The sequence below is a fragment of the Heterodontus francisci genome, chromosome 3 (assembly GCF_036365525.1).
Source record: "Heterodontus francisci isolate sHetFra1 chromosome 3, sHetFra1.hap1, whole genome shotgun sequence".
Taxonomy (NCBI): domain Eukaryota; kingdom Metazoa; phylum Chordata; class Chondrichthyes; order Heterodontiformes; family Heterodontidae; genus Heterodontus; species Heterodontus francisci.
In genome coordinates, this window is record NC_090373.1 from 159,050,328 (window position 1) to 159,074,015 (window position 23,688).

The following is a 23,688-nucleotide window of genomic DNA, read 5'->3' on the forward strand; positions in this document are numbered from 1 at the left end:
ATTTAGTGGACCTACTGGTCTCAGTGTGTGCTGTGGCTGCTCTGCTCGGTAACACCTGATGCTCAGGAACAAGAGACCCCCCCCCCCCAAAAGGCAAGTGCAAAATTACTCTTGAGCAGATGGAGATACAGATCCATGCTCCATGATAATAATGTGCTGCCCTGGCTCCACCTACTCCATGAGTTCCTCCACCGCTCCTACCCTTCTGTTGATCGTCCAATATTGTGGTGGTCTAGATCCGGCGAGCAGCAACAGGATGCCTATTTGAGACATTGGTAAGCATGTTAATGAGACCTGGCCCTGTAAATGGACCAGGCCTCCCACTGGAGCTATGGGGCGGCTGACCTATGTTCTCAGCCGCTGGCCAGCTGATTGTTGATAGCCCCTTGGAACTCACGGTTCTGTTCTGTTGCTCCATGGCCTAGCATGTTGGAACTCCAGTTTTGCATCAGCACACCACTCTCAGATTCGATTTCCTCAGAAATGATTGCTTCATGAGGCAATTAAATTGGGACATATTACACAACTGTGAATGTGAATTAGATGGTGAAGCAGTTAATTTGCAGAAAAATGGCTTTTTCCCAACATGGATCAATAAATAACATGTAATGCTGAAATATTTAAAATCTCAGTTAAAAGTACAAAATACGGGATAAATAGTTACAAGATGTGGATAAGCTTCTTATGTTTTTGGAAAAGATAACTGGCAGGATGTTGGAACTCCTGTCCATGTACAATGTTATTTTAAGGTGTGTAGCAAAAACACATTGAATATAAATCAAGGAGAATAATCCTGTAGCTGCAATGCACTAATTAGACCACAGTTGGATTACTGCAGCTGATTTTCAAGGGTCTATTTACAGAAAGATGTGGATGTTCTGCGAAGTACAGCAAAAGCAGCTAGAATGATTTTAGGGCTCAGATCCAAGTGCAACAAGAATAGAATGAGGGATCTCAGATTATTCTCCTTAAAGCAAAGAAGGTTAAATGGAGATGTGATACATGCATTTCAAATTGTGAATGGAGTTGATAAAATAAAGATTCATAAGTTTTTCACACTGAATAATGATCACAGAACAAGGAGGGAGCATTGCACAACAAGATTCAAAACAAAACACCAGCAAGGAATTTAGTGTGAAGTATTTTCCCAAAGTATAACCAGTGTATGGAGTGAATTACCTCAGAAAGGGATTTAACGGGAATTAGTGTGAGCCAAGTACTTCCAGATATATGCCCAACAAAATCAAGACATACCACTTCATTGATATCCTGAGAGCCTGTTCCATCGATCTTAGCAGTTATTTTAGTGCAGCATTAGCTAGCTGGGAGTTCTGTATATTTATTTTTATAAAAGCATGTTGGAAACCAATATTGTTGGAAATGTTTGTAACTGTCACCCCGAAGTTTTATTGTCACATTTTTAAAAAATGGAACTGAAGTCGATGTGTTCTGGCGACAGCAGTCATCAGGTTTGCATGGAGCAAAACCATTGCTTACCATCAACAAATGTCAGTTTAGCTAAACAGTACCACTTTCTCCCTCTGAGTCAGAAGGCCATGTGTTTAAGCCCCACTCCAGGATTTGAGCATATAAGCTGATACTTCAGTGCAATAATGTGAGAGAATGGCCTTGTCACAGGTGCTATCCTTCTGATGAGATGTTTAAGCCAACTGCCTATTCAGGTGGATGTAAAATATCCCATGGCAATATTCAAAGAAGGTAAGTGGAGTTCTCCCAGTGTCCTGGCCAACACTTAATGCTCAACCAACATCACCAAAACAGATGAGTGAGTTATTTGTCTCATTTGCTGAATGTGGAATCTTGCTGCAGGCAAATTGGCTGCCATGTTTGCCAACATAGTAACACAGCAAATATGGTACCATTATTCAAGTAGGGTAGCAGGGATAAACCAGGTAATTTACAGGCCAGTGAGTCTAACATCAGTGGTAGGGAAACTATTGGAAAAAGTTCTGAGGGACAGGACTAATCTCCACTTGGAGAGGCAGGGATTAATCAAGGACAGTAAGCATGGCTTTGTCAGGGGGAGATCATGTCTAACAAACTTGACTGAATTTTTCGAGGAGGTGACTAGATGTGTAGATGAGGGTAAAAAAGCAGTTGATGTAGTCTACATGGACTTCAGTAAGGCTTTTAATAAGGTCCCACATGGGAGATTGGTTAAGAAGGTAAGAGCCCATGGGATCCAGGGCAATTTTGCAAATTGGATCCAAAATTGGCTTAGTGGCAGGAGGCAGAGGGTGATGGTCGACGATTGTTTTTGCAAGTGGAAGCCTGTGACCAGTGGTGTACCACAGGTATCAGTGCTGGGACCCTTGCTGTTGTAGTGCACATTAATGATTTAGACGTGGGTATAGGAGGTATGATCAGTAAGTTATCAGATGACATGAAAATTGGTGGTGTTGTAAATAGTGAGGAGGAAAGCCTTAGATTACAGGATGATATAGATGGGCTAGTAAGATGGGCAGAGCAGTGGCAAATGGAATTTAATCCTAAAGTGTGTGAGGTGATGCATTTTGGGAGGACTAACAAGGCAAGGGAATATACAATGGGTGGTAGGACCTTCGGAAGTACAGAGGGTCAGAGGAACCTCGGTGTACTTGTCCATAGATCACTGAAGACAGCAGCACAGGTAGATAAGGTGGGTAGGAAGGCATATGGGATACTTGCCTTTATTAGCCGAGGCACAGAATATAAGAGCAGGGAGGTTATGATGGAGCTATAAAAAACGCTAGTTAGGCCACAGCTGGAATACTGTGTACAATTCTGGTCACCACACTATAGGAAGGATGTGATTGCACTGGAGAGGGTGCAGAGGAGATTCACAAGGATGTTGCCTGGGCTGGAGCATTTCAGCTATGAAGAGAGACTGGATAGGCGAGGGTTGTTTTCCTTGTAGCAGAGAAGGCTAAGGGGGGACCTGATTGAGGTATCCAAAATTATGAGGGGAATAGGTAGGGTAGATAGGAAGAAACTTTTTCCCTTAGTGGAGGGGTCAATAACCAGGGGACATAGATTTAAGTTAAGGGGCAGGAGGTTTAGAGGGAATATGAGGAAAACTTTTTTGACACCAAGGGTGGTTGAAATCTGGAACACACTGTCTGCAAAGGTGGTAGAGGCAGGAACCCTCACAACCTTTAAGAAGTATTTAGATGAGCATTTGAAATGCCATAGCATACAAGGCTATGGGCCAAGTGCTGGAAAATGGCTTGAGAATAGATAGGTGCTTGATGGCCGGCTCGGACACGATGGACCTGTTTCTATGCTTCATAACTCTATGACTCTAATAAATTCACTTCAAAAGTAACTGATTGTCTGTGAGGTGCTTTGGCACATCCAGAGGACATAAATACAAGTTTTTTTATTTTGTTGCTACCAATGAAGATCTGTTTCCAGAATAATTGGGATCATTTTGTTTGTTTTTTTCACTGAAGTTTTGCTGACCAGCAGGGATGAAACAGAAATAATAATTAAGGCTAGCTATATTCATCTCAATTATCACTATTGGTTACAGTCGCTCCACTGGGGTCCATTTGGCTGAGATCACCAGTGTGTCTGCTTCACTTCCTCCTCAGCAAAACTATTCTCTACCGCAATACATAAAGGAACATTTCAACTAATACTTTCTCGAAGTATGGACAAATTTTAAAAAATTATTTTCAACAAGGAAAGCATCATAACCAAGATATTCAGATTTTGGAAATGTTGGGTCTAGAGCAGAAGAAGAAAAGAAACATCTAACATAATGAAGAGAAGAGGAGTCAGGCACTTGTGTCCAAATAAGTCTCCAGACACCTTCAGCGAGATTTGGACTGTGGTTGGAGTAGAGTAGGTTAGGAGATTAGTTAATATCCCTGACCTTTCATCCCAGCCAGCCTTTCATCTGACTCAAATTCTCATCTTTGTAAATCTCCTTTTGCTCCTTTGACCACTGTCTATTTCCCCCATTTGTTATTATCCCTTGGTCTCCTTCATGAATCTCCATCCAGTTCACTCAGTTAAGAATAAGTGTGAACTCTTCAGATCAACACCATATACAGGACTAACACCATTATATTGCATAAACGCCATAAATCCCATTGTTTAAACTGACATCTTTTGAGTTGCTTTTTATGCTATATATAATTTTAAACTGTACTTATACCAAATGCACTAATTCAGACATACCATACTAAGCCTTTGAATGCTGTTACAAGTATAGCAGCAAGCATGGTAAGAGTGACAGCAGAATGATTCCTAATATTTGTTTTGAAATTAGTTTTCTTGAGCCCAGCTATGAGGGAATGCTTCTCCAACCCTTTAAATGTAACATTGTTGTTACAATACATCACCTTCTCTTTTCTACTGCCACAGATTGTGTACCCTTTTAGTTCCTTGTCTTATTTTTAAAATCTCTTTCCTCTCAATTGCTTGTTTATATTAGTATTGACTATATAAGAAAGTGTTTGACAAACTTCATCATGGGAGGGAAAAGAGCTAGAAGAACAATGTGTGATTTGTTATCAGAATCACATGATTATTACAGATGAGGAAGGTAATTTGGCTCATCCTATTTCTGCCATCCAGAAAGACCCCATTGCAGCATCCAAAAACTTTTTCAAATGATTCCCTTTTTTTTGCCTCTACTGCTTTATCCAAGAATCAATTCCAAGTATTGAACATCCTGAGTGTCTTAATATCATGCCTAAACTTACTTTTATTAATTTGAACCTGTAATCACTTTGTCTTATTCTCACCATTTAATTTTCTGGATTTTTTCTATACTTTTTACCTTCTTCCATATTTTCATCAGCTCACCTTTCAGGTGATCTCCTTTCAATGTTTTAAAAGCCCACGTTTCTCCAGCCTTTCCTAACCACTCAGACTAGTAACACTAATGCTTTGTGTATCTTCTCTGCAATGTTTGAACATACCCGCTGTGTCCTGGTAACCAGAATTGGAAAGAGTATTGAAGGTGTGGTCCGATCAGAGCATTATACAGCTCGAGCGTAATTTCTGATTTGTACGTCACGGTTTTGACTAAGCAATTCAAGATTTTATTGATTATGTTAACTGCTGCTGTGTAGTTCTTAAGACGTGTTGGATGTCAAATCTATGCAGGTGATCTCTGACATATTTCAACACAATTGTCATCATAACATCATGTATTTGTCAACCAACGGAAGAAAAGTTTGCCGTAACATTTTCGTAAAGACGGTGCTCCTTTAAGGTATTCAATTTTGGCAAGAAACTGGATGTAAGTGAGAAAACACTTCATTATTTATAATATTGGGTCTAGTTCCAAGAAGCTCTGACACGAAGGCTTTTATGATTTCCCCCTTTCTACTCGTGTTGCGGTAGCCTATACAGGTGTATCCAGTCGCTTGTAACGGTAGACTTTGCACCATTTTATAAAGGGGCAGATCAGTTAGAACACTGCAAAGAATCAGATTGCCTGAACCTTCTTTACCAATACATAACATTAATTCTAACATTCATTCTTAAACCTCTTTGTTTCCGAAAGCTATGCATCACATTCACTATAGTCAAAGGATGCCTCAGAGCTGCTCGTTGACCATTCCTACCGCCATCTCATTTTTGCAAATCAGTGCTCAAGGTTCAGCAATTTTCCATGTTAGACGGTCCCCTTTAACAGAACATTGTACTGGCTGAGTAACTGTGAAACTATAACCGAACAATCGTCCGTGAAACAATACATGTAAAGGTAAAGGAGCAACTCACAAATCCTGAACTACGATGCACTTTTGCTGCTCAATGAACAAACGCTCAGGCTGTTCGAGCACAGATCTGAGTTTATCCCAGTAAAAACTCTTCAGTGCACAGTGAACGTCAGAGCTGCCTGTTAAAATCCCCTCACGTTACACTGGAATCACTTTAGCCATTCAATTGTTTTTTTTTAAAAAAAACCGACATCATATGGCGTATTCCCTTTAACCACAGTGAGAATAAAGAGAGATGGAAGAGAGCGAATTGCGTGGGTGCAGCGCTGGCACAACCTTGCATCCGCGATTAAAAGTATCCGAAAGACAAAAGAAAGGCAAGTGGCCCAATGTGTGGGTCCATGAATGAGCAGAGAGAGAGAGACACACAGTGACCTCGGGAACATGGCGTTGCTTGCTGCTGTCACAGTGTTGGGTGAGAGCGGAAACCCCTCCCCTCCGCTGCCCTGCCCACCCTCTCTCTCTCTCTCTCTAGGCAGGCAGACTGTGGAGTTGTCTGTCTCTGTGTATGTTCCCATTGCAAAAAAGTGAGCTGTCGGAAAAGCAGCGCCGTCTCACCGCCCGCTCGGCTACAAACTCCGAGAGAGACAGGGGGAATCAGAGAGTGGGAGACTGAAGATGGCTGACTTGGCTGGCCAGCTGAAGCCCTCTCTGGTATTAGCAGGCACATCACCACAGCCGCTCTCCTCACCTCTCCAATGACAGCCGACATTTGTCTCCTCTAGGAAAAGAAAGAGAGGAAAACAAAAAAAAAAAATCCAACACACAGGCACAAGCCGCCGGCGTCACATTTCGGTGGGAAAGAAGGCTTGTGACAGCTCGGCTGGAGGAGGGAGGCGAGCGGCTTCTCCCTCCCTCCCTCCCTCCCTCTCTGTCTCTCTCAAACACACAAACCATGGCAGAGATGGAGAAGGAGGGCAGACCGCCGGAAAACAAGAGGAGCAGAAAACCGGCTCACCCCGTCAAGAGGGAAATAAACGAGGAGATGAAGGTACGGCTTCCTGTCACTGCTTTAACTGAGGCTCAGTTTGAACCAACTGGTCTGCGTCCCGTGTCTCTGGCTTTCTGTTGTTGTTTTGTCTCCAGTGTTTTAACAATAATAAAGGTGGTGCATCTATCTGGAAGGATTGGAACAGCCGGCCTTTTCCTTTCCTGAAACAAAAAAAAAATGAAAGCCGAATTCTTGATAGAGGTTTGTGCGCGTGTGCTTTTCCCTCCTCCCTTTTAACAATCATACATTACATCCAAATAACGCGTTTCAAAAAAAAAATAAGCAAATCTACTGCAGATTTGGTGATCAATTGAGTTAATGAGTGGGCATCTTTCTTTTATTTGCAGCGCTTGGCGCTGTCTTTATGCCAGTCAGTGGCAGATCTGTAATTACATTGTCAAAGTGAAATTAGACTGTGACTACAGTACCAGGAGTGTGAAGATAACCGACCAACCCTTCATCTTAATCTTTGTACCTCTTCACCCCCCCAACCCCCACCTGTTCGCTTCCAACATCGACGCTGTTTTCTCCTCATCAATATCATACTGGTTGAAAGACAGCTGTCATATCCTTTCATCGTTGCATTAACTCTTTTATTTTAGTTCAAGATTTCTCCCCTCCTCACCTCCTCCTTCTCCGCTCCTCCTCCCCGGGTAATTCGACAATATTTTCGACACAATGAATTGCCTTCTGTCAGTCTCCAGATGTTTGAAGGTAGGTGCAGGCATGTGTGTGGGCGGGAGGTGTACTCCAGATGTGCATGTGTTGGACTTATTGTTTCATTGCTGGCCATTTATGGTATTACTTTAAATCCTTAAATATGTGAAAGGTATCGTGACGTGTTAATTATTAAAGCCATTATATTATAATTTTTGAAACTGCTTTAACACAGTTTCCGAATATTTTCCGGCCAGTCAAAAGATTACAAGCTCTGATTTTTAAATCAACTGTTACCTTGGTTATCTATATTAGTTATCTATCTAAAATCTCTGACTTTACCTCAGGTATTTTTACCTGTTTTTCCATTTCCCAAATGACTAGAACTATGGACAGCAACCAAATTTATGATAACTTTATAAAGTGCCTTGATTACAACTTTTTGTTATTAAAGCAACTTTGTACATTAGTACTCTTGCTGAAATATGTTACAAATTATTTCAGTTTACTTCAATTAATTGAGCGATGCCTACAAGTATCTGTTTGAGTAATAAGCATGTAGGAGTGTACTGAGAATAGTTAGAAAATGATTATATTATTCACCATGTTTGTTAATTGTGAAGACTTTACCAGTCTAGTTGGAATCTAACTGTGATACTGTGTAGTCTGGCTTGCTCTTGTGTTGCAATACCTTGCACATGAGTTTTCATTTAATAACTGCATCATTGAGAGGAGGTGTTGAAATTTGTAATATAATTTTTAAAAAATCATCGCTCTTTATTGTGTGAATCTTTCGGGTTTAGGGTTACAAATTAACTAATTTTGATGAAAACATGTTGCTGTGAAATTTTATCCTGGTGGGTATAAAGGCTGACTGTGCGGGATGGTTGCTAGATTCTCTGGGTTTGTTTTGTTTACTTTGGCTGCAGCAAGACTCAGCGGTTTGTGAGATAGTCATTCCTCTGTAACAGATGTTTGTCTGAACTGCAGAGGAAGAAACAAAAACAACGTTGTGTAAAGTGGGGAGGGGGTTGGGGGGTGGGGAGCAGTAGCGGGGGGCAGGGGTTGGAGGGATGTAGGAGAAACTGCACAGACTTTGCACTAGTCCGCTCATAACATATGGCATTTTCACTTTTGTAAATGTGATCCAGGATAAAGGATGTTTGGGGTGGAGATAAGCCCTTGTTTTGTAAGAAGTATCACTTTTGTAGCCTCATAATAAGTTTGTAACAGCCATTCTGTCTAAACAGTATTCTTTCACAGACATTTGCATTCTCAGACATGGATGTAAGAAATCACTGCCTTTACTGAGTTTTTTCATAAAGCTGCTGCACAACTTAAAGTTGGAAACTGTTTTTTTTACTGATGATGAAGAATCATTCAAGCCAAATGTACCATTTGTGCCTCTCAAAAAGTGTTCAAATTGTAACAAAATATGTTTACTTCAAATGTTATCTACATCTGTGACTGAAACATTCTTATATCATATATAATTAACAATGTGAGAGTAGGATTCTCATTTAATTTTAAGAACACAATGTACCCTTGTGTGGATTCATATCTGCAAAACTAGAAGAAAGTCTCAGTGTGTTTCTTTCATTTGACTGACTTTCATCTGGACCAGTGTAAAATAACCGTGGAAAATAATCAGGGTAAACTAAAAAGAAAGGAATGCATACAGCAATAGGCAGTCGACTTTAGCCTAAGCTGTAAAAACTGTAACATGAGCAGGCAAAGCAGATCAGCTTTCAAGCTTTAAGGTAAGAGAAAATGAAAGAGATGTGGTGGGGGCAGCAGTAGGTTGAGGGGGGGGGGGGGGGGGGGGCTGGTGGTGGCGTGGGTTGGGGGGGGGTGGTGGCAGGATGAAGGAATGAGAAAGGCCATTTGGGAAGAGGAGGAGTAGGAGGGGCCCCTAAGGGTAACTTGGCTCAGGATTAGGGAATTTTATCATAGTGTACAGTGACCTACTCAAGTTACAGCATACATTGGATCAAATTGCTTTCCTTGCTAACAGAAATACAGAGGGATTGGTGTGATTTTTTTTTCCCTCCTAGGTTAAGAAAAAGACCATTGGTATGAGTTGCTACATAATGTCTGTGTATTTACTGTGAAGCCACACTGACTGAGCGTTTAATATTGTATGGTTTATTTGCAGTGGGGAGGGGTTGGTGTGGAATAGCCATGTTTAGATAACCTTCAGTCATTATGAGAATATAAGATTGTATATTCTCTTAGCTTTGTGTTAATCCAATGACCATTGTAGTTACTGATTTGCATAAATGTATGCAAGAAAATACTTTGCCTGAAGTTTAAATTATTAGTATTTGAATAACGGTATTGTCTCATTTTATTGAAAGATGCTGGTAGGGGCATAATTGAGCACGACATTTCACTCACCATATATATATCAGTTTCTACATTATGTAAAGGCCTATCTTTCCTACTGGAAGTTTTTGAAAATTTGGTTTGTTCTGGTTGAGTGATCTGATATTACTCCTTTTTGTTTTTAAAATTGATTTGGTGCTGATTGGCACAGGTACTGATATCATCTAAAACTGTGAAATAAGGTTGGAATGAGAATTAGAGCTACAGATGTTGTAGAATGCATCTGTATCTTTGAACCTGTGTTTTTGTTACAGATCTGGTAATGGTATATTCAGTACTCTCACAAGAAACAGTCTGGTATTCAATTATCCCTTAATTGAAATGCTTGGATTACATAGTGAAACAGATATGCTCCTTTCTTTTGAGGGCGGGGTGGGGGAAGGGGAGGTTACTTGTAGTCGCCCCATTTTCTACCAGTTATCACCTTGAACTGGATAAGTGAAACTCATCTGAGCCACAGACTTCTGGTATGTCCACCTTTAATACTGCTCCCTAATCAAGTAATAGGAGGTGCCTTTCTGTAGGGCGAGAAAATTACTGAATCGACCTGTTCTTTTTCCAAACATTCCTCCAAAGGCAGATCACTCTGTTTAGCATGAGGGCAACAACACCTGAGAGCTGGTCAGATTTGCTTACTGAAGTTTCAGTGTGAACTCAGATTGTGATTCTTTGTTTGTAAGGCCACCGCTACTACTGGAGACCCCGTTCACACTGCTGAAGCAACTTCATGCATTGATGATATTCGATTATATTTGCACAGTGAAATAGGGGACCGAGGGTGTGCATATATGATAGTGACGTAAACAGATCCTGCAGTGATTGTCATTCTGTCCCAGGACGGTAACCTTGATTGCTCCAAGGCAAGTGCTACAAAAATACTCAAACAAATTAATGTGAGGAATAATATTTCCACGCTGCGAGTAAATGATTTTAAATACATCTTTGTGTAATATCCCATTTATTAAAAGGACTCCAAAACTAGTACAGTCAAACCAATGTGTGTAAAATTACCAAAATAAAGTTTTCTCTCGTCTCAAAAGAAAAAGCAAAATAGAGTTCCTCTGACGACTTAGTTGGTTAATGTGTCACCTGGTGTGGTACTGAGACACACAGAGTAGAAGCTTCTCGGTTGGATTTTTGGCTTGTGCAGAATTCACTTCTTAACCAGAACGCTGTTGGTGTTGGCCTCAGGACACCTGCATCAGGGAGTGGAAAATTCAACACAAGGGCTGCTGCTCTTGATTACTATCCAGTACATTGAGCATCTCTGCACAAATGAATTACCCTGTCCCACTAAAATACTGCCAAAACTGCTGCTGTTGAGGAGAAAATGTTTGACAATTTGACCTCTTCTAAAGGTAACCAATAAAGGATATAAATCTGCACAGGGGAAGAGGCAGGAGAAAGAGAGGTCCAAAATGGAGCCTTCTCAAAATCAAGCAAATCCGAGACTTGAGATTCCTCAATGTCAGATTATCAGTCACAAATCAACTGTGTACCTGAGGCATCAACTTGTGCCAAAAACATAACCTGGATAAAAGGGCAAGTGGAGTCTGTGGAATGCACTGTAAGGAACAGCATGTCATGCTTTAATCTGAGTTTGCTGCCATATTCCTACTGATGTGTCTCCGTTCAGGCACTGTCTTCAATTACCATTAGAATGATTTAAGGTGTGCAGTACCCTATTTGTGTATTCTTGTACAGAGCTCTGCCTTATCCAACTTCAGAACAATACAAACATGCAGCGAAAATATAGCTCCTTCACGCATTGTCATGAAGGTAGAGCTGGTCCTACATCCTTGGGTGAATTTGGTATTTAATCTTTTTCACTCTCTCACCTTTTTCTGCATTTGGCTTTTTCTTCTTTTAGCTTTCCCACTGTTCTTATTTAAAATTTTTTGTACCAATCTTTAGGAAAAATTAAAATTGAAACTAAATCACTTTGATACTGTGTTAATACGTTTCTGTGTGATACTCTCAATTGCAAAACGCTTTTACAACCAAGGATAGCCTTGCAGTCACCAATCCTTTATCCAAATGTTATACAATTCAAAATGCTCTCTAGGTACGATTCATGTTTGCAAAGGCAAATCCTACATTTGCATTTCTGAATATCGTGTTGCAGTTGGAGTATATAGTATGAAAACTTTACATGTTCACTCTTATTGATTGGACAGGCTAGGCTTGTATCCGCTGGAATCTAGAAGAGTAAGAGGCGACTTATTGAAACATATAAGATCCTGAGGGGTCTTGACAGGGTGGATGTGGAAAGGATGTTTTCCCTTGTGGGACAATCTAGAACTAGGGCTCACGATTTAAAAATAAGGGGTCACCCATTTAAGACAGAGATGAGGAGAAATTTTTTATCTGAGGGTCGTGAGTCTTTGGAAGTCTCTTCCTCAAAAGGCAGTGGCAGCAGAGCCTTTAAATATTTTTAAGGCAGAGGTAGATAGATTCTTGACAAACAAGGGGGTGAAAGGTTATTGGGGGTAGGTGGAAATGTGGAGTAATCAGTTCAGCCATGAACTTATTGAATGGCAGAGCAGGCTTGAAGGGCCGATTGGCCTACTCCTGCTCCTGATTCGTATGTTTGTATTTTATGTTTAACTGTATTCCTCTAATTGCTCTTCTCATTCCTTTTTCTGCATCTCTCTTCACCATCCAGCTGGCTATGTGATTTGTGTTTTTGTTTCCTTTGTCATTCACTCTCTCATGAGTGAATGCAAGACAACACTATGTAGGCTACACTATCTGAGTAGCCATGGTGCAGTGAAAGAGGTTGTTAAAACTGTGGGCCCTATGGTTTTAAAAGGCCAATTGGCTTAGAAAAACAAGAAAAGATGTTTTAGATGGCAATCCTGAGATGACACAGCAGAGGTTAAGATCTTATGAAGGAGACCCGTACCAACTACACAGGCTCAAGAATTGCTGGTTAAATAATGGCAAGTTCACAACATTTGCCATTTTTAGTGCATCAAACCACTCCCTGCTTTCCCCCAACCCCCACAGCAATTTGCAGCAAGAAAGAGTTATGTGAAATACATTAAGTTGAGAGGGGAAATGAAGAGGAAAATACGATTGGCAAAGAGAATATGAGAATAGAATGGCAGTTAACAAAAAAGGGAATCCAAAAGTCTTCTACCAACATGTAAATGGTAAGCAGGTTGTAAGAGGTGGGGTGGGACCTATTAGGAGTGTGATATATGCTTAGAGATGTAGGGCAAGGCAAGAATACCTGATGAGTACTTTATTTTGGTGTTTACTAAGGAAGAGGATGCTGATGAAATGTCGGTAGAAGCGGAGATGGATGAAGTGAAAATTGATGGGCAGGATGTACTGGAAAGGCTGGTTGTGCTTAGAGTGAATAAGTCACCTGGTCTGGACGGTTTGCATCCCAGGTTGTCAAAGAAACTGGGAGTGGAGATAGCGGAATAGCTTGCCATAATCTTCCAATCTTCCCTGGATAGAGGAGGTGCCAGAGGATTGGAGAGTGGCAAATGTGGCACCCTTATTCACAAAATGTTGTAAGGACAGTCATAGTAGCTGCAGTCTGTTGTGGGTAAGATTTTAGAAACAATAAACAGGGAAAAATTCAACAGGCACTTGGAGAGGTTTGGGTTGATTAAGGAGAGCCAGCATGGATTTGTAAAAGGCAGATTGTACTTGACTAATCTAATTGATATTTTTGATGAAGTTATGGATGTTATCTATATGGATTTTAAGAAAGCATTTGACAAAGTACCACATCAAAGACTGGTTAACAAAATTGAGGCTCATGGAATAGGACAGAAAACAGCGAGTAGTGGTAAATGGTTGTTTTTCAGACCGGAGGATGGTGGTGGTGCCCAAAAGTCAGTGCTAGGACCATTGCTTTTTCTTTTGTTGCACATAAATAACTCAGATATTGGAATACAGAATAAAATTTCAAAATTTGCCAATGATACCAAACGTAGAGGGTGGCAGACAGTGAGAATGACACCAATCAACTGCTACAGGACATAGATAGACTAGCAGATCGGGCAGGCAAGTGGCAGACGGAATTTAACACAGATAAATGTGAGGTGATGCATTTTGGTAAAAGGAATAGGGAGGGGCAATATAGATCAAATGCTATGGTTCTAAAGAGAGTACAGGGACAGAGGGACCTGGGGGTTCATGTGCACAGATCTTTAAAGGGGGCAGGTCATATTGAGAGGGTCGTTAGCAAAGCATATGTGATCTTGGGCTTCATAAATAGAGGTATTGAGTACAAAAGCAGTGAGGTTATGCTGAACCTTTATAAATTTCTGGTTAGGCCACAACTAGAGTATTGCGTTCAGTTCTGGTCACCACACTTTAGGAAGGATGTGAGGTTCCTTGAGAGGATGCAGAAAGGATTTACCAGAATGGTACCAGGGATGAGGGGTTTTAGTTTCAAGCTTAGGTTGGAGAAGCTGGGTTTTTTCTCCTTGGACCAAAGGAGATTGAAGGGAGATTTGAGAGAGGTTTATAAGATTCTGGCAGGTTTGGATAGGGTAGACAAATAAAAGCTATTCCCATTAGCTGATGGTACAAGGACGAGGGAACACAGATTTAAGGTTTTGTGCAAGAGATGCTGGGGGAATGTGAAGAACTTTTTTACGCAGTGAGTGCTAATGACCTGGAACTTGCTGTCAAAGAATGTGGTGGCAGTGGAGATGATGAATGATTCAAAAGGAAATTGGGTGGGCACTTGAAGGAAATAAACTTGCAGGGCTACGGCGATTGAGCCGGGGAATAGGTTCGACTGGATTACTCTGCAGAGGGCCAGCATGGACTCGCTGGGCTGAATGGCCTCCTTCTGTGCCATCATGACTCAGTTCTGATTTGCTACAAATTGTTGGCCAATTGCACCACTCCACTGTCAGCATCGCCAAAACTGGGAAAAAAACTATTTCGCTGTGAGCCTCCCCACTGGGTATCATGAAATAGCTGAATTTACACCATTAACAGGAATTAATCTCACCACAGCCATTTAGGGCTGGTAATTCATGTCAAACGGATCCTGTTAATAAGGCGATTTATGGTCCTGATATGCTACTCAACTTTGGAGGCTCAGAAAGGGAACAATGAAACTGGATTCTCACTTCCGCAGGTAATACATTTTTCCTGCAGGATTTTTAAATTTGAAATCTATATATTTTTTTTCTTACTTTTCTTTTCTGTCTTTTTCTCTCTCTCTCTCTCTCTCAATCCAATGTTTCTTTATTTTCTGTTTCTGTATCTTCTCTGACTCTAATTCACCCTATTACCCTCTCCATCATCGCTGTTTCTTTTGCTCTGCTTAAACTTCATGGGTTAAGGAGTTAGACCATTGGGCCCGACGTTCATGATGTTGCAGATGCATCATTGACCCCATTTGCATTTCTAGCAATTTGCAATGCTAAAATAATATAATCTGAAGGGTGAGGTAAAAAATCCAATTCACGACACTGTTTGTGAGATGCTCTGCTTCAGCAATTTCTGGGTCATAGTGTCAGTAGGATTTAAAAAAAAAAACATTTACACAATGTTGGGGTGCTGGTGAAAGTGCGTTCATTCAGTGTTCATCCCTAGTTGCCTTAATAGTATTATAGTGAGCCCCTTCTTGAACTGCCTCACCCCATGTAGTGATGTTGTTCTAATGATGTTGTTATGTAGGAAATTCCAGGATTTTGAACCAGTAACACTGAAACAGTAACACTATGTGTCCAAGTCAGGATGATGCATGACAGAGGTCGGGGCCTTTTTGAGATGATGGTGTTCCCAGAATATTGCTGCTCTTGTCCTTTTCAATAATAGAAGTCTTGGGGCTGGGACGTGTGGTCGAAATAAGCTTGGTGAGTTCATGCAATGAAGCCTGTAGATAGCACGTAATACAGCCACACTGCTCTGGTGATAGAGGAGATGGATGTCAAGTTGAGTGGTAGCGGCTCCAGCCAAATCAACAGTTTTGTCCTAGATTGTGTTCAGTTTCTTGAGGTACTGTGGCTGCACCTGTCCAAGTGTTCCATCACACTCTTGATTTGAGCCTTTTAGATAGTGTCGTGGCTTTGAGCGCCAGAAGGTAAGTCATTCATCAGAGTACCCACACTCTACTCTGTTCTTGTAGATATGCTAGTGATATTGCTGATACTAAATCTCCAGAATTGGCCTTTATAGCCACTCCAGGCGCTGCTTCACAAACCACTGACCACCTCCAGGCGCTTACCCATTGTCTCTCGAGACAAGGAGGCCCAAAGAAAGAAAGAAAGAAAGAAATCTTCTGGTCAGTGGTGATCCCCAAGAAGGGGGAGATAGTGGCGTAGTGGTATTGCCACTGAACTAGTAATGCAAAGGCCCAGGCTAATGCCCTGGGGACACGGGTTCAAATAATAAATTAAATTAATTAATTAATTAAAAAGTCTGGAATTGAAAGCTTGTCTCAGTAATGGTGCTATGAAACTATCATCGCTTGTTGTAAAAACCCATCTGGTTCACTAATGTCCTTTAGGAAAGGAAATCTGCCGTTCTTATGTGGTCTGGCCGACATGTGACTCCAGATCCACAGCAATGTAGTTGATTCTTAACTGCCCTCTGAAATGGCCTAGCAAGCCACTCAGTTGTCAAGGGCAATTAGGGATGGGCAACAGATGCTGGTCTTGCCAGCAACACCCACATCCCATGAATGGTTAAGTGAATAATAAAAAAAAGAATTATGTGAAGAGTGAATTAATTGAGGAAAGTCAGCATGGATTTCAAAAAGTAAACCATATTTAACCTTGGGTAACCTTGAGTTTCTTGATCAGGTAACGGAGAGAGTTAGTGAGGGTAATAGGGTTGATGTGTACATGATGTTTGATAAATATTCACTTAATAGGCTTGTCAGCAAAGTTTAAGCACGTGGAATAAAAGGAACAATGGCAACATGGATACCTAGTTGGCTGAGTGATGGGAAACAGAGAGCAGTGGTAAATGGTTGCATTTCGGTCTGAAGGAAGGTATAAAGGGGGGTTCCCAGGGGTTGGACTAGGATCACTGATTTTTCTGGTGTATATTAATGATCTGGACTTGGGTGTATCCGGCACAATTTCAAAATTTGCAGATGACACAAAACATGGAACTACTGTGGACTGTGAGGAGGAAAGCGAAGACTTCAAGAGGACATAGGCTGGTGGAATGGGCTGACACATGGCAGATGAAGATTAATGCAGAAAAGTGTGAAGTGATACATTTTGGTGGAAGAATGAGGAGCAGGGTGTGCAGGAACAGAGACACCTGAGGGTATATGTGCACAAATCATTGAAGTTGGCAAGGCAGGTTGAGAAGGAGATTGAAAGGGCATATGGGATCCTGAACTTTCTAAATAGAGGCGTACCATAAAAAACCAAGGAAGTTAGGATTAACCTTTATAAAAACACTATTTCAGCCTCAACAGGGGTATTGTGTCCAAATTAGAGATGGTGCAGAAAAGATTTATGAGAATGGTTCCAGGGATGAGAAACTTCAGTTATGTGGATACATTGGAGAAGCTGAGGTTGTTCTCTTTACAGAAAGGGAGGTTGAGTGGAGGTTTGATGGAAGTGTTCAAAATCATGAGGGGTTTGGACAGAGTAGATAGAGAGAAACTGTTCCCATTGGCAGAAGGGTCGAAAACCAGAAGACACACAAAGTAACAAAGCCGATATGAGAAAAAACGTTTTTTTACACAGTGAGTGGTTAAGATATAGAATGCACTGTGGAAAGGGTGGTGGGGGCAGATCCAATCATGGCTTTCTAAAAAGAATTGGTAAGTACCTGAAGGTGGTGGGGGGGAGGGGGGGGAAATTGCAGCGCTACAGGAAAAGGGTGGGGGAGTGGGACAAGGTGAGTTCTTGCAAAGAGTTGACACAGACTTGATGGGCCGAATGGCCTCCTTCAGTGGAACCATTCTGTGTCATTGGTGGGTTACTCAGCTATAGTGGTGCTGTTGAAGTTCAGAGAGAGGTGGTTGGGCTTTCCCTTGGTGGAAACGGTCACCATTCGGCACTTATGTGGCACAAATGTTATGTGTCCTATGTCAGCTCAAGCCTGGAGTTAAACATTGTAGTATCATCTGTGAGGGCCCTTCCCATGTCTTTATGATGGAGTGAAGGTCATGTATGTAGCAGCTGAAGATAGTTGTGCTGAGGGCACTACCTCCTGAAGTGATGTCTTGGGACAGTGATGATTGCCCTCTGACAACCATGATCATCTTCCTGTGTGCCCAATCAGACTCTAACTGCTTGACTTGCATTGATCTTGGTTTTACCTATGGATCAGCCACTTTTGCCTAAAGATTCTTGCAAATGCTTTAGCGTTGCCTTTTGCACTGGGCTGCCTGAAGGTTGAGGATGGGGATGTTCATGGTGGTAACTGTATGCAGTAGTTTTACTAAGTTGGTGCCTTTTTCCAAGGCATGCTCTTGACATGTGTGTCTATACTCCTCATTGAACGAGAGTTGGACTCCTAGCTTGATGGTGATGGAGGACGGAGGGGTATGCAAGACCATATGGTTACAGATTGCACTGGCATATTATTCTGCTACTGCCGCACAGCTCATCCTGATGGTAGCTGGCTTTCTTGGCCTTATTTAGTGTAAAGTCAGGCGACTTAATGTTGAGGACTCCAAGAGCCACCCCTACCTATTTGTATATTTCTGTGGCCTCACCTATGGTGGTTCTATCCTGCTGATCAGTACACAGGAATAGTGATGGATGAGTTTGGGAAGTTGGCTAAAAGAAATGATATTGTGAGTGTGACAGTCAGCTTTGTTGCTTGATTGGTCTGTGGGACAGCTCTCCCAACTTGTGAACCAGCCCCCAAATGTTAGTAAGGAGGATTCTGCAGTGTCAACTAAGATTGCATGAACATTGTCCTAGCATAATGATTGGGTCATTGCTGATAGTTTAAAAGAATTATTATTGAACTTAGTAGTGATTATAAAGCCTCTTTAGAAGCACATGATGCAGTGACTGGGTCACCTCCCTGAACAAGTTGGGATTCGATGCCAAACTTACAATTTTCATGGCCACATTCAACCCTTATAATGGTGGCATTTGAACTCATGGCCTTTGCTAATCCAATCCATACACACGCCATAACCACTATACAAGTGTACCTGATCTGAAAGTGGTGGATATGAATGTTAGACAGATGGAGAGGAGGAGGAAAAAATTCTTCCAGGAAAAAGACGCAAACAAAACTTGAAAAAGATGTTACAGAGGAATAAAAGTCAAGAAGAAAAATATTTTAAGTACAAAGAAGAAATTTTTAAAAAATGATGTGCTAAAATAATACGTATGAAATTGATAAATATATCTGTCACCAACAGTAGCTTGTGTTTTTTCAAGAATTATTGCTAATTATACATGGAGAACGACAACTGGTCTTAGCTGGCTCTGTCCATTTGTAGAAATGGAAACATTAGATTTGCAGATAAATTCTTTATGTTTTAATGTAGGATTTATCCATCAAGGCACAAATACTTAAAACAGCCTTTTACAAAATTTCAGGCCCGCAAGCCAGCATAAGGAAATAATGCTAATAGAACTGAGTCACCTGGGTTTAATTGGCCACAAGTTGGGCATCCTGATGTCGAGGTCACTTGGTAACAGCACTGTGGGTGTGCCTACACCAGATGGACTGCAGCGGTTCAAGAAGGCGGCTCACCACCACCTTCTTTAGGGAAATTAGGGATGGGCAACAAATGCTGGCCTTGGCAGCGATTCTCACATCCCATGAAAGAATTTTTAAAAACTGCCACTTTAAATTCTAATCCTGCTCACTGCACCTGGCATTTTGCAATGTGCTGTAAGATAAATATATTATGGGATAATTGCTGCATACGCATTAACTGAATGGTAGTTGCCAAAAATATCTCACTGATTATGTAAAGTCTGTTAAATTGAGTTATTTACAATTATCAGAAAGTCTGTTCAGTACAATCCAGTCACTTTTGATGGTAACAGAAATGAAAAATAATTTTTTGACAAGTGCCACTGACTTCAAATAAACAAATTGCAGATCCAAACATTCCACTAACCCACTTCATGTTCACTCCTAGCACATAGCAGGCTTGATTTAGACTTCAGATATTTGTCTAATTATTCCTGTTCCTATTGCTCACTAATGCAACATGTACCATTCTTCCTTGCACACTAATGTGGACATATCACTTAAAAAGCATTTTTACTTTGTTGCAGTGATTTAAATGAACCATGGTACAAATTACAGACTGGTATTTATTTTAGCAAACTGCCTGATGAAAATCAGTTCAAGCATGATCCTCATCCAAGCACTTCCAATTTTGAGGAAATGTGGTAATTATGCATAATATTGAAGTTTGTAGATTATCTCTTTCAGCTGGAACTATCTTCAGATGTAATCATTGGAGACTCTCAATTACTCTTTTGTTTTTTTATTTTACAATACCTCAGATACCCTATATTTGTGTCTGAAGTGCCCATGTCGTGGTCCAGGACACATGAAGCAGTGCATATTTCTGGACAGAAGGGGGTAGGGGAGGGCGAGTATGGAGTATTGTTTAGTCTGTTCCATTTCAAGATGTCTGTTGACATATCCCTTTTAACCAAAGTATGGCGAGAATGAGGTTTGTAACGATAAATCCATGAGGGGGCTTGACAGGGTAGACGTTGAGAAGATGTTTCCACTCTTGGGGGAATCTCAAACTAGGGGACATAGTTACAGAATAAGGGGACATTCATTTAAAACTGAGATGCGATCTTCTCTCAGAGTGTAGTAAATGTCTGGTATTCTCTACCCCAGAGAGTTGTGGAGGCTAAATCACTGAAAGTATTTAAAGAGAAGGTCGATAGATTTTTGTAATATCGGGGAGTTGAGGGCTATGAGGAGCTGGGACGAAAGAGGAGTTGAGGTCTGGGGCAGATCAGCCATGGTCTTATTGAATGGCGGGGCAGGCTTGAGGGGCTGAATGGCCTACTCCTGCTCCTATTTCTAATGTTCTTATGTTATGTTCTACCCCTACCTTGGTGAGCTTTTGATGTGGATCTTATCACTGAGGAAAGGCATTGAATCATGGCTCAGTGCCTCTAATGGATGGAAAGAGGAACATTGCCACATGACATATTGACATAACAGTCAGTAGTATTACAGCACCAGCAGAGATCAGGAGCAAGTTATCTGCTCGGTTTCTGTTTTTTATAACTCGTACAAAGCATGTTTTCTGATTGGAACCAATGAGCATGCAGGATGGGCGACCAAATGGCACGCTACCATGGATGGAATATTGTATTCTCCTGCGTCATTGTACTCTCATTGTTTTGAAAGTATCAGTGTGAACTTATTACATTTTAACCATTGGGGGACTGGGGAAGCAGGGGAAAAAAAGAGCCGAAGTAAATCTTAACATGAAACAGAACAAAGACACAAAAGTAAAAGCAAAATACTGCAGATGCTGGAAATCTGAAATAAAAACAAGACATGCTGGAAATACTCAGCAGGTCTGGCAGCATCTGTGGAGAGAGAAACAGAGTTAACGTTTCAGGTCAGTGACCTTTCATCAGAACACAAAAGTGACTGACTGTAACAAGCAATTTATTACCCAACAGTAAATCATCAAATGATTGAGATGACATTGGAAATTGCAGAAGCAGCCAAATATATGTTACTGTCTTTTTATATATTGAAATGTAGCGATTTTACATTTTCTTGCTTGTCTTTTTTTTGGTCAAGAGATGTCATAGTGGACAACGAATGGTTATTAACTCTTGTTTGTGTACCACATGTTTACGCCAATGGTGGTACTTTACTGGCTGGTTCAGAGGAATACTATAGCTTTGATACATTACAAAAGGGCATTGCTTTGCATAGTGCTACATGCTATTTACAGCACAGCAGGTCAATACTGGTGTTTATGCTCCACATAAGCCTCCACCAGGGATAACTCCCTTGCTCTTCTTTGAAGTAGTGCCATGGGTGCTTTTACATCCGAGGGCAGATGGGGGCCTTGGTTTAACGTCTCATTTGAAAGACGGCATCTCCGACAGTGCAGCACACTATCAGTACAGCACCAGAGCGTCAGTCTTAATTTTTGTGCTCAAGCCCTGGAGTGTATCTTGAACCTGAACTTTGTGATTCAGAGTGAGGGTGCTACCAGCTGAACCACAGCTGACTCTCTGGACCACTGTAGATCAATTGGTGCAGTTGATTGAGATTTGGATGGAAATTCACCTTCAGAGAACAAAATTGAGGGTCAGTGTCCAATTGGATAAAAAAAAAATGGCTTAAGGACAGAAAACAGTGATGCATGCTAAATGGTTGTTTTTCAGGCTGGAGGATGTTAGACAGCAGTGTTCCCAAAGGTTGATGCTGGGATCACTGCTTTTTTTCTCTATATACAAATGACTTGGATCTTGAAATACAGCGTAGAATTTCGAAATGTGCCGATGACACCAAACTTGGAGGAGTGGCAAAATGAGGATGATATGGGCTGCCTGTAACAGGACATAGATCGGCTAGCAAAATGGGCAGACAGGTGGTAGATGGAATTTAATACAAACAAGTGTGAGATGATACATTTTGGCAGAAGTAATAGGGTGAGGCAATATAGACTTAATGGCGCTATTCTAAAGAGTGTGCAGGGAGAGAGGAACCTGCGGATGCATTTGCATAGATCTTTGTAGGTGGCAGGACATATTGAGTGGTTAGCAAAGCATATCAGATCTTGGGCTTCATAGAGGCATTGAGTACAAAAACAGGGAAATTATGCCGAACCTTTATAAAGCTCTGGTTAGGCCCCAACTAGTGTGTAGCATCCAGTTCAGTTCACCACACTTTAGGAAGGATGTGAGGGTCCTTGAGTGGGTGCAGAGGAGATTCACCCGAATGGTTCCAGGGATGGAGGATTTACAAGGTTATGTTGGAAAAGCTGGGGCTGTTTTCCTTGGAACAAAGGAGATCGAGGGCAGATTTGCCAGAGGTGTACACAATTATGTCAGGCTTAGATAAGTTATACAAGACAAAACTGTTCACATTAACTGATGGTACAAGGACTAGGGGACACAGATTTAAGGTTTTGGGCAGAGATGCAGGGGGAACATGAAGAACTTTTTTTCCACAGTGGGTGGTAATGACCTGGAACTCACTGCCCACGTGGGTGGTGGAAGCAGAGACAAACAATGATTTCAAAAGGAAATTGGATGGGCACTTGAAGGAAATAAACTTGCAGGGCTACGGGGATCGAGCATGGGAGTGGGATTGACTGGATTGCTCTGCGGAGAGTATGGACTCGATGGGCCGAATGGCCTTCTATGCTGTTAATTACTCTGAGATACGCGTTGCTTATCTCCCTCCTTTCACTAATCTACCATTAATCATCAATGAAAAATCGATACAAATGAGGACTGCACTGCTTGTTTTTTTTTTACACTTCCAGCCACCATACATGATAGAATGTGAGAGATGATTTATTCAGTGTGCCACTTTTATTTCTTAGGCTATCTCATTCTTTTCCTCCTCATGCTGCATACTTTTTCTGAATGAGAGTGTAGATAAGCAGATAGAAACATAGAAAATGTATGGCATTGAAGGAAACTATTTGGCCCATCATGCCTGTGCCAGTCAAAAAAAAGAGCCATCCAGCCTAAACCCACTTTTGGTCTGTAGCCCTGTAGTATACAGCACTTCAAGTGCATATCCAAGTGTTTTTTAAATGCAATGAGGATTTCTGCCTCTACCGCCCTTTCAGGTTGTGAGTTCCAGACTTCCATCACCCTCTGGGTGAAAAAGAATTTCTCCTCAACTCCCTTTTATCCCTTCTGCTAGTTGATTTAAATCAAGGCCCCCTTGTTATTGTCTTTGGAAAGGCAAATAGACTCTTCTATCCACACTATCTCGGTCCCCTCAGTAGATCTCCCCTCAGCTGCCTCTGTTCCAAAGAAA

At 41.3% G+C, this 23,688-nt stretch overlaps 1 protein-coding gene across 10 annotated transcripts in view; it reads left to right on the forward strand.

Moving 5' to 3' along the window:
* The first annotated feature begins 5,181 nt into the window (after positions 1–5,181).
* Positions 5,182–23,688, forward strand: part of sobpa (sine oculis binding protein homolog (Drosophila) a) — a 420,356-nt gene continuing 401,849 nt past the window's right edge. For 9 of the 10 annotated variants that reach the window (XM_068027101.1, XM_068027091.1, XM_068027110.1 and 6 more), the window contains exon 1: positions 6,221–6,729. In XM_068027101.1, coding sequence (XP_067883202.1) covers positions 6,634–6,729 — 96 coding nt within the window. In that variant the 5' untranslated portion in view covers positions 6,221–6,633. Of the gene's footprint in view, positions 5,255–6,220; positions 6,730–23,688 lie in introns of those variants that run through there. The other variant, XM_068027132.1, reaches the window with a different exon arrangement.